Source organism: Varanus komodoensis, unplaced genomic scaffold (assembly GCF_004798865.1).
Source record: "Varanus komodoensis strain SLA01 unplaced genomic scaffold, ASM479886v1 scaffold50, whole genome shotgun sequence".
Taxonomy (NCBI): domain Eukaryota; kingdom Metazoa; phylum Chordata; class Lepidosauria; order Squamata; family Varanidae; genus Varanus; species Varanus komodoensis.
In genome coordinates this window covers 286,678-304,782 of record NW_025336088.1, presented here as the reverse complement: position 1 = coordinate 304,782, position 18,105 = coordinate 286,678, and the positions used below count along the sequence as shown (strand labels likewise).

General features: G+C 40.7%; 1 protein-coding gene across 1 annotated transcript in view; it reads left to right on the top strand.

Annotated features, from left to right (window-relative positions):
- The window catches only part of MYO1D (myosin ID), a 154,938-nt gene that overhangs the window by 34,097 nt on the left and 102,736 nt on the right, over positions 1–18,105 (top strand). Inside the window, exons 7-12 of the mRNA XM_044447106.1 lie at positions 698–814; positions 2,532–2,735; positions 5,019–5,164; positions 5,517–5,631; positions 6,124–6,294; positions 12,426–12,496. Coding sequence (XP_044303041.1) covers positions 698–814; positions 2,532–2,735; positions 5,019–5,164; positions 5,517–5,631; positions 6,124–6,294; positions 12,426–12,496 — 824 coding nt within the window. The remainder of the gene's footprint in view (positions 1–697; positions 815–2,531; positions 2,736–5,018; positions 5,165–5,516; positions 5,632–6,123; positions 6,295–12,425; positions 12,497–18,105) is intronic.

The window sequence follows — 18,105 nt, the reverse complement described above, 5'->3', positions numbered from 1 at the left end:
AATTAAAATATTTTGCTGTTATGAAGGGTACTATTTATGGAAATGGCCTGCCAAGGGTTATGCAAGTGAAAAAAAGTTGGGAACCATTGAACTCAATTATATTTTATTTATTTTAAAAGCATAATTTTATATGCATTTGAAAACTGTGCTTTACATTAATCTCCTCCAACATACCTCTGGTCGATTCAGTCCCCAACCATCATTGGTTTTACCTTACCTGAATCATGCATTTAAGATCATTCATATCTTCCACTTCAACATTCAGGGATAGCCACTGGTGGAATCTCTTTGCAGTTGCAGTAGAATCACCTTGGATCCAAGATCCAAGGCAAACCATTCTAATACATTTCCCCATTACCGTGGGAGGTGCTGTAATTCCACTCATTCAACCCTTACCATGTAATGATCCGTGGCATTATGGAATACCTGTTGGAAATTGAGAATCTTCATATGTACTCTAAAATAATAATGTATAGCAAATGTTGCCAAATATTAAATTGCCCCAGCATAGGCCATTCAATTAAAACAAATCATTCTGCAGCATCTGCAGCTGTGTTGTTGGTAGATTTCTCCAAGCTGCTTAATGCAGAAATGAGCCTCTTGTTTTTCCTTGCCTAATGTTAGGACCATCAGTGTCAATGTTGAATATGTAATATTATCGTCCACAGCTGATTTATTTGCTATTGTTGCATTCTAGTGTTCTATTAATGATAGTGCTGACTTCAAAGCTGTTGCTGATGCCATGAAAGTGATTGGGTTTGAACCAGAGGAGATTCAGACAGCATACAAAATTCTTGCTGCCATTCTGCATTTGGTAAGTGAGTTTACATTGAATGCTGTGCAGCACTGCTGCTTCTCTTATACTGTTGACAAAGTGCTAGCGTAAGTAACCTTTGGTGGTATGCCAATAGCATAAGATGGCATAATTTTCTGCAAAATTCCATCATGCCAGCTTACACGACTGGCTTACTACTACAGGTTGCTTACGTTAGTGGCATGGAAGCATTAGGGTAAGACAAGCTGCAAAGCTTCATACTACCCACTGTATGGAAGTGGGTCTGGACTACTGGACATGCTGTCATGTGCCTGTTCCTTGGCTTTCTTTGTCGTCAAGCTGTTAAATCATATTTCTGTTCATCCACTTTTATCATGCAAATTACAAACAATCTGGCATTGCTTCAGGCTACAAATATCCTCTTGCAACCAAAAAAGGGGAAAGTTCTGAATTGGTTTTGCATAACACAATATTTTTTAAGCTTCAAGCTTCCCGGGGTTAGAACATCAAGAAAGAGAGCTGTTATAAAACTGACACGGTCTCAAGCTGAGCAAGCCACCAAGTCCCTCCCTCAAGGTGGGTCATTCCATAGGGGCACCTCCCTGGTTGTATGTCTCTTTGAGTGCCTTATAAACCTGTATTACCTCCCCCTTTTTATCTGTTGACTAACTTTTGGGTCTTATATTCTTGTCCCTTCCTCTTTTCCATTAAGAAACTATGTTCCCATGGGTTCAGAGGGCCCAGCTTGGCTGTTCTCCAAAAGATTAGATACCAGATGGGTTTCCTTTTCTCCCTCTCTTGCTCCCATACTCTTTATACCTCCACAACATTGCCTGACTCAAAATCCTTTCCCATCTGTTCTTGGAGTGCATCTGCAGAGGTGTTGGGCCCAATTCCCACACATGTTAATTTGAGGGACAATCAGGAGAAAAACATACTCAAGGAACAGAATGACAAAGGTACAGAGTACCTCTTTGGAGTGTCTTTTGCTGTCTGTATGGGGGGGTGATAGGGGGACTACTTTCACCTGCCATTTTCCTACAACAATGAGAAAAAAATGTTGAATCTCCTTAAATGGAGCAAATATAGCCATAACATTGCCTGGAATTCTCAAGAAAAAATCTGTTCAAATTCTCTTCACTAGGTAAAGGAATGGCAGAAAGCCCAGTTACAACTATGCTGAGGGAACTGCACTGGCTGTTTATATGCTGCCTGGCTGGGTTTAAGCTCTTGGTGATCGCTTACAAAACCCTGAGCAACACGGGACCAAACCCTGAGGAATTGCTCAAACCCTAACCCTTTTCAGTACCTACTGAAAACATATATTTTCCAAAAAAGAGTCCCAGGAAAGTTATATAGAAGAGTTATTTTTTTAAGATCATGTAGAACTTTCTTTATTATAAGGAATTCATTATGTTATTCATAAGTATGGTTATTGTTAATTAAGAAACAGAAAATAAATTATGGAACAAAGATTTCCATTGTCAAAAGTTTAAAGCAAGATCGAAAAGAGTGAATACCTATTTAAATTTTTTTAATTACCCAGCTGGTTGGGTATGACTTTTTTGGCAACTTAAAATGGGCAGGATAGCTTTTCAGACTTTGAACAGGAGTCTGCCTGCTTGCGATAAATGCTTTGCCATAGATGCGGAGGAAAATTGTGATTGCTTTAAAATTTTGACTATATCAGAGCTGTGTTTGCTGCCCAGACTAATGCAAAATGAACAAATTAATCTCTCTGCTGTTTTTTCTGCAGGGCAATTTGAAATTTTCTTTGGATGGTGAGACACCAGTGATTGAAAACAGCAAATTAGTATCTGTCATCGCAGACCTGTTGTCAACCAAAGCTGATATGGTGGAGAAAGCCCTGCTTTTCCGAACGGTCGCTACTGGCCGTGATGTTATTGATAAGCAGCATACAGAGCAGGAAGCTACCTATGGCAGAAATGCATTTGCAAAGGTGGAGACAGATTATTTTCTGCCAATGTGAAACTCACTCTTTCTGTCTGTCTTTATTTGCACTTGTTTGATTCTATTCCTTCATACCTTGTATTCTAAACTATAGAAGTATTGATATAGTTGATACTTAATCCTCAGAGATAGACCTGTAAATATGACTTCACTAATCAAGAGCAGAATGGTTTCCCATAGGCAAATGTGTCAGAGGTGTATTTTGTCTCCCTATCTGTTTAATCTGTATTCAGAACATATCATAAGGAAAGCTGGATTAGAATCAAAGGAAGGAGTGAAAATTGGCAGAAGAAAGATCAATAGCTTAAGATATGCAGGTGACACCATCACACCCTGCTGAGATATTTGTGATGAAGTTCCTCCCTGCTTCTGCACAAAGGTTTTCGCTGACACACGCATGTTCTGGTAAGGACATGCAGATGAGGCCATCCTACTGGCAGAAAGTAGCCATGACTTGAAATGACTGCTGCTGAAAGTGACAGAAGAAAGTACAAAAGTAGGACTCCAGCCAAACATTTAGAAAACAATAACTGTGTCCACATAAGAATTCCAGAACTTCATTAACAGTAAAGTTCAATGAAGATACCAAAATTGAGAAAAATTTCACACACCTCAGATCAGTCATTTCAAAGGGAGGCTGCAATTAGGAAAGTTGAAGACTGAGACTTGGAAGGGCAGAAATGAAGGAACTAGAAAAGGTCCTCAAATGTAAGAATGTTTTATAGGAGCCTGAAGCGAAGATCATCCACACTGTTGTATTTCTGATTAGTATGTCTGGATATGAAAGCTGGACAGTGAAGAAAGCTGATAGGAAGAAAATTGATTCTAAACATGGTGCTTGTTGGGAATTAAGGTGGCTGACCTTGACATGCACTCACAGGTCACACCAATCTGGATTGTGAGACAGGATGAAGGGGCAGAAGTGATGGGAACTTGGGAATGTGGGGTCAAGATTTTGAGATGATACAAGAGCCAGTCTTCCCAAGCTCTCAGATGGCTCTGAGAATAGCAAAGATGAGCAGATGTGGAGAGGGGACATGAAAGAGGAGTTCTCAAACTCGGACAAATCTGGTGTGAATCTTGATCCCATGGCACAGCGCTGAGGAAGAAGGGAACACCAATTAAAGAGACGTGTATGGAAAGGAGGTGGGCTTGCTTCCAAATGGGCCTTTTTAGAAGAGACCAGGCTCAGGCATACTCAAAAGGAAGGTTTCCAGAAGTAGCTGTTTAGATTGGGTTCAACAAACTGCTCTGTGCATGCACAGGAATACATTCTGTGAGGGTTACATTTGTTGGGTATCCTTGGGTGAATAAAGAGGTCTTGTGAAGAAACAGTTTGTCTCCTTGAATGTGCAAAGGGAGGAATACGTGGCTCATGACAGTGCTGTGAGAGAGCTTTTTGCATACCCTCTACTGACAGGAAAAGGAACAAGTGGTTCCTAGCTCAAATCAAGACAGAACTTTCGTAGAAGCAAAACTGAAACTACATATGAAATGAATTGATTCCATAAAGAAAGCCACTGCTTGGAATCATGAGAGCTGGACTGCTATGGACAGGACATTTTGGAGAGCTTTAATTCATAGGGTTCTATAAGTGGGAGAAGACTTGACTCCACATAACAACAAGCAAGCGATAGCTAATATAGTCTTACTTGTTTGTCTACAGATTTATGTTAGTTATTTGAATCCTCAACCTGTAAAGCCAGGTGGAAGCGAGTAATCTCTCCATATTTCAAGAACTTTTTGGCCTGTTCAGCTCAGGCTGATTTTACCTTGTCACAGGGTATTAAACAAGTGAAAAACTGTTCTGAGCAGTTTGATGCCTTAAGGAAAAAAGTGAATGGGGTTGTCTATCCTTGGAAATTTATGGAGCCTTTGAGAGTCCAGAATTCTTTGGATTAAGCTTTGGAAAAAATCCCCTAATAAGATGAGAAAGGGCAATGAGATTTTTCTCTACGCCTCTCTATTTTGGTGAAATACACCAAGCTTGGTATAGAAATGACATAGTTGAGGTTTTGCCACATAGGAGAATCTAGGATTAATGTTTAAGGTTCTGATTGTCTTGAAAATTAAGTCATTACAAATTTGGCAATAGGAAGCAGCATCAGTATACTAAACTACAACTTGTTTATTTAAACCTTGGTAGAATCATAACCACTGAAACAGATCTGCAATGAAGTGGCTAGAATGATACAGAAATATGTGTATCAACTGAAAATGAGCTGTGATAAATGAAAACAAAAATAATCCTTTAATGTTCTTTGGTTTGAAGGCAACATATGAGCGCCTCTTCTGCTGGATTGTAACTCACATCAATGATGTGATTGCAGTGAAAGACTACAACAGCACCGTTCATGGAAAAAACACAGTCATTGGGGTCCTGGATATCTATGGCTTTGAGATCTTTGACAATAACAGGTATGATTCTGTTTATGCATTTATCTGAAGTATGCTACTCTTTAGCCAAAGAGACCCCCAGAGTGGCTTTCCTGCAGTTGCTAAAACAAGACAGTCCCAGCCTTCAGTCTTATAAGTTAAAATGGCTTGGCCCAAGGAACAGGAAGAAAGTACATCGTCTTTCATAAGGGCTGGTGGAGTGGCCTCCCCTTCCCTCTCCTTCTGTATACATTGCTGGAGTAGCCGCTGGTGAAGGAGGAGGAGCTGTCATTGCTGTTGGTGATAGTGATGGCTTGAGAAGGTCAAGCAGATAAGTCAAATTGTTCCTAGCTGAGGAACTAATTCTTCCAATTATTTGTATCTTTTTATTTAGTTTTGAACAATTCTGCATTAATTACTGCAATGAGAAGCTGCAACAGCTCTTCATCCAGCTCGTTTTAAAGCAAGAGCAGGAGGAATACCAACGCGAGGGGATTCCCTGGAAGCATGTGAGTCTGCGAAAAGTCAACATGATCTGCTAAAAGGGAACATGGACCCAGCAATGCGAGGAGTATGGGGTTCTACAACAGCCAGCACCTGTGTTGGTGGGGTGTGTGCAAAGTTAAAAAAGCCTCCCACCCTACCCACCAAGAAGCTTAGAATTTTCCATTCTGCACACCTTTAAACAGCAGTGTTAAAACTTTGCTAAAGGAGTTGATCAGTTTTGTGTACAAGTGTGCAATGGCAGTGCTGAAGTTGGAACAAAAGTTGCCTAAGGTGGGGGTGAAAGTACTAGATTCAATACCTGCAATTTAAATTTAATCCAAGTTTCATCCATCCATTTCTGATTATTGATTCCACAACAATGTGTGTGTGTGTGTGTGTGTGTGTGTGTGTGTGTGTGAGAGAGAGAGAGAGAGAGAGAGAGAGAGAGAGAATATTTTCATGCTCTTTTTCTGTCAGAGACATCTTGTAAGTATCTCTGCTGAAATGTTCTGTAGATTGACTACTTCAACAACCAGATTATTGTTGATCTAGTGGAGCAGCAGCATAAAGGGATCATCGCTAACCTGGATGATGCGTGCATGAACGTTGGAAAAGTCACTGATGAGATGTTCCTGGAGGCTCTAAATAACAAACTGGGCAAGCATGCTCACTTCTCCAGCAGAAAGGTACTTTTTGTCTATTTTAACTAAAATAAATAATAAAAAGGTTGTTTTTAGAAAGTATCCTCCTGTGCCAACATCTGCTTTTGGTTCAGCTTAATTTTTCTCTATTAGCAGTCCTAATGAGAATGGCACCTTGCCCCAAAGACACTCTGCAGAGGATGGCTGCCTGCCTCTTCCCTTAGCCATGCTGGGGAGAAGGAGATGGAGGCAGCAGCAGCAAACTAAACCCTGGCTGCTGCAGGGGAAATGGTATGGGAATTTGAGAACTTGTAGAGCATGTGCAAGGATTCGGCTTGTTAGTAGACACGGATGTGACTTGTAGGTGTTTGAAGTAGGATCTGACTTCGCCATGTATACAGGAAATTGATGAAGGGGAAATCCATTAGCATTTCGTACAAAGCGTAAGAGCCCGAAGCACTGATGTTTGAGCAATTTAATCGGAGATGTCTTTTTGCTCTGTTGCCCAGCAGAGGGTGCTATAGCCTGTTCAATTTTACAGGGAAAAACAGGCATGAATTTAGCTGCACAGTTATGAGGTCACTTATAACCAATAAGCGCCCAGCTTAAGTTCAAGTGACATTTCTTGTCCAACTAATTTTTTTGTGATCCAGCAAAACATGGATCACATTGGCATTTGATGACAGTTAAAAAGTCACAATTGGGCGTTGATTTAATTGCAGCCTTCAAAATGTCACAAAATAGTGAGCAAGTGAGTGGCAGAGGATAGTGAAGAGGAGGAAGGGCTGGCTTGATGCACAAAGCCATAAAACCTGCCTTTAGTCATAGTCTTAAGCTGGAGTGTAGGCAGAGATTGCAGCCTCAATTAGCATACATACTATTATGTGCTGAGCAGATTTACGGCTAGAGGGACAAAGCAGAAAATATTAGTTGATTCCCCCCTTTTTGAGACTATAAAATACAGCAGTTAGCAGATTTATTTGTAGTCTTAGGCAAAACAGACAAGCTACCCTTAACCAATACAAGGTAATGACGCCATTTTTAACACTGTGGTTTGGATTCAGTGCTTCCATTCAAAAATAATTCCATCAGTGGAACTGGGAGGGGGTGATTCCCCACCCCACCTGCTCCAGAGGGCTTGAAAAGCCTCAAGCAGCAAGGAGGAGGAGGAGAAAACGCTGTTGGACCAGAAGTCTTCTACTAATGCAATGTTGAATTTAACAATTTACCTAGAAATCCTCAAGCTCTTTGTGTATTTTGCTATGAGAGAGCAAAGCAAAGTTAAAGCTTAATACCTTTAAAATCACAAACGACAGCATAAAAATTTTTAAGCCTGCATAATAATTTTATTTGGTGCTGACTTTATAGCAAGAAAAACTCACTAGAAATCATAACAAAGGATAGCCTCTCACCATATTTGGAAAATGGTAATAATTTTAACATACTTGCACAGAATTTGTTCCTAATTTTCTCCAGATTTAACAAGATAGAAAAAAAAGTTACCATAAAACACAAAATGGGAATGAAGAAAGTGTAAGGATCCTGACAGGGGAGTATTGCTTCAGTGATAGTTTTACACTTATGCATGCTTGGCTTGGTGAGAAGATGCCATACACCTAGCCAGTTTGGACATTGCAATACACCACGCCACAGAAATGAGCTGTAGCAAGCCTTATGCTTGCATGCTGCCCCCTTCCTTCTTTTCCTCTGATTTCGCCACAAAGAGGAAATAAAAAGCTTTTCATTCTGTTGGTTTTTTTAATTAACTGACATTTGTCATTTAGTGCTTTCGGAGGGGGAGTTACTTCCTATGAAATATGCAAAGTTGTAGCCTGTTTAAGACTACAGTGGTCAAATGCAAAAGACAATGGTTTCTATGACATTGCAAAGTTTAAGGAGAAATCACCTTTACGGATAAATATATAACTGCCATTTTGAAATGAAAATTTGTGAGTGTTACTATTCTTGAATTGTGGCAGATTTTGGATATGCTAATCAGCTATAATTTCTGAGTGGAAAATATTTTTAAATGCTTCTGTGACAGTGTGGCTGATGTTCATTGGTTTTCCCCCTGTATCCTTTCTAGTCTGTGGGCTAAGTAGTCTGTGAATGGAGTTCGTTAGTGTAGGAGATAGAGGACTGTACTGTGTTTGGTGTTCAGTGAAGTATCCTAAACTGCCTGTATGTATGCTGAGGAAGAATACCTGAGTTTGTTTTATTTTTATTTTTACATGAAAGCTCAGGATTTCAGGGGTTTTTGGTGAGCTCCTGGATCTTGTATCTGATATTTCTAAGCATGTGTTACTTACCACACCATTATTAGTGTACTGATATTTCAGGATACAGGCCAGATTGAAAAATCAGGTTGTGGTATCCTTATCATAGCTCTCAGAGGAAAGCCAGCACTGATGCTGGGTCTCCTGGGTACCTGGACACTTTACTGAAAGCAACAATGGAGCATTAGTACCTTGGGACAGGGGTCTCAGAAGAACATCCAGGGCTGTGCTGATGAGTTATGGGGATGGTGATCTCTGCACCACCCAGTGAATGCTTCGCTGCTCCTCTGTGAAGTATATCGGCATCTGCATTGGGCAGATCAGCTCTGAGGGATGGCTCTGCCCTATATACTAATGGCCTAGTTTTACAGACCACGCGTCCAGTGTGCTGTTGTCAGCTTTCTTTTTTATTTTTTGTATGGTAAAATCCATGCTGCACAGGGAAGCATTTTCCTGAGCACAAAACAAATGTCTAGATTTGGAGGCTTCTTCTGTGTTGCCTGACGAAAGATTTTGCTGTCCGAATTACTGTGGTAGACGGCGCACAATCTGCTTTCCTTGCTTGAATTTGAATCCTGCCTCCTCCTCACCTCCAATCTGGACAATATCAAGGCTGCACCATTCATTAGAATCTCTGCATAAGGAATAAAGCATGTGTGAAGTAAGACACAAGCACCTGCTACTCTGCAGGTCTCTCGATTTGGCAACTGATGAATGCTGTGGCCACATCCATCAGCTGTCAGATCAGCTTATGGTAACCGGGGCTTTTCCTATAAGAGAATTTCAAAAAGAGGGGCAATTGGCCAGATTTATATTATATTTCATTTTATATTGTCCAATAGCCAAGTCTCTCTGGGCAGTTCAAAAATCTTCTGAACTCTTTACCCTCCCACCCATTTCTTCTGTGCTCCTCTCACAAGGTAATTTCATTGCATTCCTCTGACCCCCCCACCCCCAAATACACACAGAGCCAGAGTAGTTGAGGGGAGAGAGCTAGGATGGTTCAGCTGTGCTCTTTCCTGATGACCCAGATGTGCCCTGCAGTGCAATCCACAGCAGCTTAGTCAGATGTGCCGTGCATTCTTTGGCTACCTAGTTTATGTCTCTAGAATACATCTCTCATGCATGACGATGCATAGAAAACCAGGGTAGCAAGAGACGGTGAGTCCTGTCTGGGAACCTTCCAAAGCTGAGATTTTAGGCAGGACCCCTACCTTATCCACCATGCTGTGTGCACTCAGGGAGGCGGCAACTGCTCATTCCCCTGGTCTGTTTTTTACTGCTTGCCTCATTGTGCTGACAGTGTAGAGCTGAGTGCTGCTTTATTTTATTTCTCTTCTCTTTTTCCTTCTGCACTTTTCATGTTTTTGATTTAGTTTGCACCTTTGGCACTTTCTAGAAGGCCACTGAGTCTATGGCCTTGAGGATTCCCTTTTGGAAGAGCTTCAGATATGTGGAAGTTGATTATCACCACTGATTCCTCCTTTGCTTTTGTGTCTCACTGAAGTGTGCTAGTCACTAACACCTATCCTGTGAAGACTTTACCAGGCAAGCAAGGTGTAACCAGTCCTCCCACTTGAGAGTAATCCTTTGGGGAATAGAAGTTGTAAGTTGCTGATTTGATGACAAAGCAGGGTCCCAAAGCCTGATCAGCACACTTCATTTTCTTTAAGTTGCTTCCTTCAGTGTTCTTTCTGATTTATGCAGATGAGGCTTTGATCTCTTGCATGACAAGATCAGGGGACCCAGTAGTACTGATTGTGTCCTCATCCGTGGTCTTGGCTTTATCTTTACATGCTTCACCAGTTCCAACACTGTAGGTGGATCTGCCACAACCACCAACCCAGGGTCCATCAATCCAGTTGTTAGGCTCAAGGAGTAACAAAATGAAGGCCCAAGTGTCTATGAATTGTAACAATGCTGAAAGTGACTGTAACAGATGTTGCATTTTCCCCTCTAGAAGAAGTCTACATGATTGGATTGACTTTGGAAGGGGTAATTCATGAGTCTTTCACCTGTGCCTTCTCTGTGGGGTCATCAGGCTCAACATTTGTCTCAACAGCAAGTCACCTGATTCCTGCTTGTCTTGATACTCTGAGTGCTTCTACTCAGAAGGTGACAAGGTTTGGATTGACCTGGCAAGAACCTAATTGGTAGCATTGCATCAGCAAAACCTTTTATGACTATGACAACTTGTAATCTCAAGCTCCTGACCCTTAAGGTGGGATTCTTGTGAGCTACCATGTCATCTTGAAGAGAGCAGGAGTTAAGGACCCCCAAAATATTCTTATCCTGCCTCCTGGTTTTTTTCCACTTAGACAGGATGCCATCTTTTCAGTGATTTGAGTATGTGTTATTTGGGACCTGTGCAAGTCTGCTCTTACTTGACCTAGCAGCTCTTCACATGACTGTGCTCTGCTATAGTGTTCTGCTACAAACTGTCATGTATCCAGTTGTCTGTGGTGGTATATGGCCATTCCATTCCATTCCATTCCATTCCATTCATTATTGCATTTGTATGCCACCCCATAGTCTGTGGGCTCTCTGGGCAGCTCACATCGCTCACTCTCTGGACGGCTCAGATTCTGCTAAGGTGGTGGCATCAATGATAGTCTCTGTTCATGTAAAAACTCTCCTTAACCTTTCCAGAGTCTAGATTTAACTTATCCAAGTTCATCACTATTCTCTAGATGTTGGAGCAGTTTTGGAAACAGTCTTAGCCAGAGCACTGTTGGCAAATTAACTTGCTCTGCTACCTGTATATGTAGTGCGGAAAGACCCTGAAGGAGGAGGGCAGGTTGCTTCCTGTAGCTGTAGTTCTTCAAGCAGTCATCTGTGTAATCACACAACCTACCTGCAGTCTTCTCTGTACATGTTCACTTGCTGCTGGTGGTATTTTAGAGCCACTGTGGCAGTCTGGAGAAACTGAGAGAATATGTAGCATCCATGTCCTTTGAGGTGCACAGTAAGGTGTTCAGGGCAGCCTTCCTATGTGAAATCACAGCATTCAAGTATCCTGTATGTGACTCTGTGCAGCTGCAAGTCAAAATTGTGTGACTGTACAGATGACCCAGTGAAGGAACTACACTTACATGTAAGCAACGTGTCATTCTTTCTTTTTAACAATGTAATTGTTTTACTAAAAGGGACTGCAATATATTGTCGTTGAACCCATTTCTACTTGAGCTGATTTGGGGTGATTGACCATGTGAAGCCTTTAGCATTCTGTCCACCTTAGGTGCTTTACATGGTCACTATTTTCTCTTAAAACAAGCCCTTTGTGAAAGTCATACTGAATCCCTTCACTTTGTGATGGCCTTTAAGTCGCCTGTGTATTGGATTGTAAAATTCTGCCAATGAATAAAGACGGGAACAGATTATTCTCATGACTCAAGGTTCTTCTTTCTTTGGGAGTTTCTGTGAATATAAAGGGAAAAATGTCTGAAAGAAAGAATTGATTTGTCTTATTGGTATTAGACCAGAGGCATTTCATAGTCAAACCTGTAAATGCTGCAGTGGCTAAATATGACATCCAGGTCTGTAACACACAAGCAGCTTTGGCATAGAAGTTGAGCTGTGAGCACCCATGGGAACCAGGTTGTATAGCCAAACCTCACTCGAGATGTCATGTTCACCTGGGGAACATAGGGCATGTGAGGATTTAACCTTTGCATAACCTCGGCTCACTGGATTTACATGACACAACAATCCCTAGGTGGGGGTTGATATTTGGTATGGTGCTACACACACCACTTAAGTACTGCAGCCATATTGTGGGTTCAGTAAGAAAATATTTAATAAGTTAAATAATTCACAGTGCGCTGTTGTGCCATGCAAAGATTGCTAATAGTTTTCAGCAACTGCATTTTAACAGTGACCCTTTAAACATTTGCTTTCAAGCTTTGTGCCATGGACAAAACCCTGGAATTTGAGAGAGATTTTCGGATTAAGCACTACGCTGGAGATGTTATGTAAGTGTGGTGCCTGCATTTGCTGCTCTAGTGTCTATTGATACATTTTTGTGCTTTCATACTTCTGTGTTGTCTATGTATGTTGCTTTATGGCTCTAGTCTTTTTCCTTTCCCCTTTGCAAAGAGCAGGGAATCTGAAGTCTGAAAATATTTAACTTCTACATCATTTGGCTAGTGTTTGTAAGCTATTGCTCTATCTAGACTCTAAAAATCTAGACTCTCTGCCCGGAATCAGTTACATGCAGTTCCCAGCTCCCTAGCCATTTCCCACTCTTATTACTTTATGGATATTATAATAGATCCAAATACAGCTTTGTACTAAACGGCCACAAATAAGTTATACAAAATGGCAATTGCATGGCAATCGATCCATGAGATAGCACATTATTTGCATGCAAAATATTCAAGATTCAATTCACAATGTTTCCAATTTAAAGTGTCTTGACTGTACCGTTGGGAAAGGCCTCTGCAGAGACCTTGAAGAGTGACTGACAGTGCAGCTAGTATTGGACTAGATGGACCATTGGTTTTGCTCAGTCTGACGGTTTTCCTGTGATCATATGACTTGCATATATATAGTGGGGCAGAAGATATCTTCCTCATTATCCATCATAACATGTTCCAGTTTAGTGCTCTACCTCTAGGGGTTTTTAAAAATTTGATATATAATTTCCCATAGTTGGTTTGGGTGGAAAACGTGCAGCATTTCTCTGTGACCACACAATTATTTTCCAACTTTCCTTGGATGAACACTTTTAAACTCAAAGTATTGAATTTGCCTCATTGCACTTATACGTAAACCTGAGTAACTTGTAATTTTTTTCAATAACTTCTTTCTAAATATAAATTAATTCCTTCCATAATCCTTGAAGCCATTTTTTCATGTCTGTCTTAATAAATTTTCTTTGTGGAGGGCTCTCCCATATTACTATACTTCTGGAGCAGTGCTGTAGTGCTGTAGCAAAAAATATACAAACAAGTGTGTAGCTCTTAGATGAAGCAAGTGAAAGAAAGAGAAATGAGAAGAGATCACCAAGCTGCTTTATGGAGTAGCACAATTCAAAGGGCACCTACTGAGCTGAGCCCAGCTCAAGTGAAAATGTTCCCATTGCTTCAGACACAATAAACTCTAAGCATAATGAGTGCATTCCATACCTGAATGTCACAATTGGTCTGTGACAAACCTTCAATTTGCCCTGAATGCAAGGGCTGTTCTGTAAATGGCTTTTCTGCTACGGAGCATAGGAGTATGTACCTGTTTGCTGCTTAGAGAGCTCTGGTTATTGGACAATATATAAGTGTTCTTTATGTCCCCTGTGATAAGGGGATAACAGTATATTTTGGATTTGATAGATTCTACCATTATTTAGAATCTGGAGTTTTCTTTTTTAAAAAGAGTGTTCAAATTCTTTTGTTACATTATCTCACTAATCTTCAAAACAACCTTGCAAGATAGATTGGTAATACCTCCATACAGCTGTCCTAAGGGCTTTATTGACCCATGTGGCTGAATATACTTTAAAATAAATAAAATAAGCAGCATGCTACATTTGGGGAGGAACTATAGGGAGGCGGGGGTTTTTGGTTCTTTAATTGTTTTGATTTATTGAAATTCACAATAAAAACAATCAGAAATAGAACCATAAAGTACTACCATTTTTTAAACTAAGAGTTGAACATATGTGTTAATATGGGGTACACATCTACATGAAATATGTGCCCCTATTTTATACATGACAAAATATACTACTGTTCTTAGGCATAACCCGAGGCTTCGGCAAGGGGCGGCATAGAAATGTTATGATGATGATGATGATGATGATGATGATGATGATGATGCTGATGCATAGATGTCAGCAAAGGCAAACCAAATATTATCAGGGCCTAAGTGTCCCTGAAAGTACTCGCAGAACGAGGAACACCTTTGCAGGCACTTGCAAGGAACAGCTAAGGAGCAATTACACAGTGCAGCCAGAGGCCCTGGAGACTAGCATAAAAGGTTTCCAGGCGCTGCTGCTCTTTGCCACAGCAACGCAAGTGGGATGGTAACGCCTTGTGCCCCTGCATCTCTGAGCCCTGCTCCAGCCATTCCTGCCTTGCTCCAGTGTGCCCCAGTCTGCTCTTGCTTGTTCCAGTCGTTCCTGCCTTGCCCTGGTTAGTCCTTGTCTTGTCCCAGTCTGTTCCTGCCTTGTTCCTGTTTGATCCTGCATGCCCTAGTCTGCCCCAACCCTGCTCCTGTCTGTGCTTGCTTGCGCCAGTTGTGCCTGCCCTGCTCCAGCCCACTCTCGTCTGGGCTACCTTTGTGTGACTGCTTCCCTGGCGTCAGACCACTGAACTGTTTCTGGATTGTGTTCTCTCTCTTTCTCCTGTACCATTTTGGGCTGCCTGCTGCCTTGCCTCTGACCCTGGACTGTTGACCACACCTTCTAGCCCTGTTAAGCTGCAGGACCAGGCCCTGCACCAGCACCCTGGTCCCGGTGTCCTGCCCTTCCCAGCCTGTTGCCCAAGCCCTGGCCCTCACAAATATTCATTTATTTGCCCTTCTGTAGATTATACCTAAAGACAGCCTGTTCAAAAATGGAAAGCATTGTTAAATTTTCAATCCCTAGTGTTATTAGAAGTGACAATTTGGCCCTCCAGTATTGTAATATTAGTCTTTTAGCTATCCAGGGGGTACAGAGAATCCGTGAATGTTGACTTGGTGTTAAGTTCCAGGAAGCAGGTAGAGAGTTGAGGAGATTACTTGCTTAAGTAAATATGAAAGGGCTATATTAAATAACTTTCTGTTACAAAGTTTATCATATTATTATCTCCATATCAAAAGAGGTGGTGATGGTGCATTGCCAAAGCATAAGGGTGAGAAAAGCATTAGCTGTGTTACATATCCAGTAGTTAGCCAGTTTAGATAATCCTTTACGAAAAAGAGGCTGTGGAATCCAGTATACCTAAAATGTAAGTTTTTGCTGAATAAGACATAACCAAAGATCCATTAACTCCTCTTCGATATAGATGCCAGTACAGATTAGAACTTACGTCTTGATATTCCTGATGGAGTGGACACCCAATAGTTGGCAGGCATAAATACAGAAATGCTATGTAAGATACAAACAATCTGAAGTACTGCATTTAACTTGAGTGTATTTAACCTTAAAGGTACCCATTTTCAATCTCCTGTAATAATTTAATATATCTAGTGATGAATATTCCCAAATAAGTGATGAAAACTGGGCAGTCTCTAAAATGTTAATTAGTCAGTACATAGTTAGATATAGTGTCTCCAATTGACAGCAGTTCAGCCTTTGAACAGTTAGTTGACCAGGCAGGCAAATAACCAAAATTATTTTTCTCAGCTGAAGCTGTAACAGATAACTGGAGTTTCAAACAATAAAAGATAATAAAGCATATTCAGCATAAAGAATAGGTTTAGATTCTGAACAGTTATGCATAAATCCATGAAAATTAGTGTGTGTCCTTGAGAATTGCACATGCCAGCAATTAGACACATAGATCAAATATCAGCAAGGAAGTTAGATGTTCCTGCCTGGTACATCTCCCATATAAGAATACGAGAGACAAAAAGCTATTGATTCTAATGCTAGTTTTTGGGAATAGTATAATATTCTGACCCATTATAGAAATTCTGATATTTCTTAATGTAGCTAAAATAAATTTCCATTAAATTTTGTCAAAGGCCTTCTCTGCATTGAAAGAAATAATTGTGGCTATATTGGTTCAGCCTGTATTTGCATGCTATCCAGTTAACAACCAGTCTAAAATGATCTGACCCCTTTCTATTTTAATGAACCCCACCTGGACTAACTGAGCTATTGTTTTTATGATTTGTACTTTATTGACTAAAATTAGGCAATATTTTGAAGTCAGCATTAATGATATAGGTCAGTAATTAGTTCAGTAGGTGTGATTTCTAAAGGGCTTAGGAATCACAAAAATACATGTGTTATTGAGTGCTGGAGAAAGAAACTCTGATCCAGAAATATGTTATGCAAACGATGATTTGGAAACTAAAATGCTGAAAAATGTTTTATAACACATAATTTGAAATCCATCTGGCCTGGTTGATTTCCCAGTTTTCATATTATTTGTTGCTTTTGTAATTTCTTAAACATGCAAAGGCACCAAAACAGACTTTGTGAAGAGTCTGGGGAAGACGAACATGATTTTAAAGAAAAAGAAAATTATACAGGCAGTTACGAATGTCCACGTTATGAACAACGTGTATTTCCAAATGAACTGCCATAAGGCCTCTTAAGTGTACAAAATTACTGCAGAAAAGAGTCACCACTACAGAATCAGAAAGCAAAAGGAGAGAGAGGGAGGGCCTCCAAAGCTTCACCATAGAGAGACAGGAAGCAGAAGGGGTGAGAGGGAGGCCTCCAAAGGATACCTTTCCACCATGCCCATCCTGAGATGAAAATCTCCAGCATTTCCTTGCTTTAAAGAGGAGGCACTGCTGAATTTGGGCACGGGAGAGGGGTAGAGATATTCGTGGTTTTTCCACTTTCAAAGAGGTCCTGTGCCCCTAATCCCTGCAGATGTGGAGGGCTGACTATCCTACTTCTATACAAATTCAACTTAAAAATGTATTTCCATTTTCTCAGGAACAGAACTTGTTCATAAGCTAGGGACTAGCTGTATTCTGTTGTATTTCATATACTCTGCTATCACGTTCTGAATAATATTTTTAAAATGGACTGCTTATCTCTTCAGGGGAGAGTCCTTGCCACTCTCATCCTTAATGGTCAAAAATAGAATTTTAGTGTTGTTGTTTAAGCCAGTGAGCGAAAGCCTTACTGGAATATTCAGCATTTCCCAGTGTGCTGCCATAAACAGGTTAAAGCAGATTCAACCTGCTGTGGAAGAATGCTCATCTCATGCTTGACATACTATGCCTCCTGATAAGTTATGCAGGTGGAGAAATGACAACATGAGCTATAAGATTTTTAACCATTCACTTAAGGCTAATTGTTGCTTTTAAAAAAGTCTTTAAGAGTTGTCAGCAATAATTTGGCCATATATAAAGGCATTGCCGATCTCCTATTAAGAGAAGCATTAGTTAATCTGTACCCTCATTAGTTTCAGAATACTCACATAACTTCCCCGCCAAAGCTCATTATTTAACAACAAAATTGAGATCCTAGAGATTGCTGTATACAACAAATACATACACTGCAAGCCCTAACAAGCTGAAGCATTATCTGAAATTACCGATATTTCAGTAGCTATATTCCCACATAACAACACGTCATAGCAGGAATGGCTTGTCATTATGTATGAATACTGGAAGCATGGTGGAACATGACACACTTGGTTACTGTGAATCCCCGTGGAGAGCCAACGGTTTGTCGTAAGGTTTTCATGTTGCCACATTGCTTCTCATTATGCATGTTTCTGGTTACGGTGTCCTTCTGCAGTTTCCCTGTTTCAGCCAGCAAGTTTGGTGGCAAGGGTGGCCACTGTGACTGCTCAACCACCATTTTTTGCTGTCCTATTTGTCTAGCAATAGCAGAGTTGTTGGAGGACAGGATGCTCCCCTACTCCGTTCTTCTGGCATGTGCTTCCTGATGCCTGGTCACCCTGCATTTGCACCT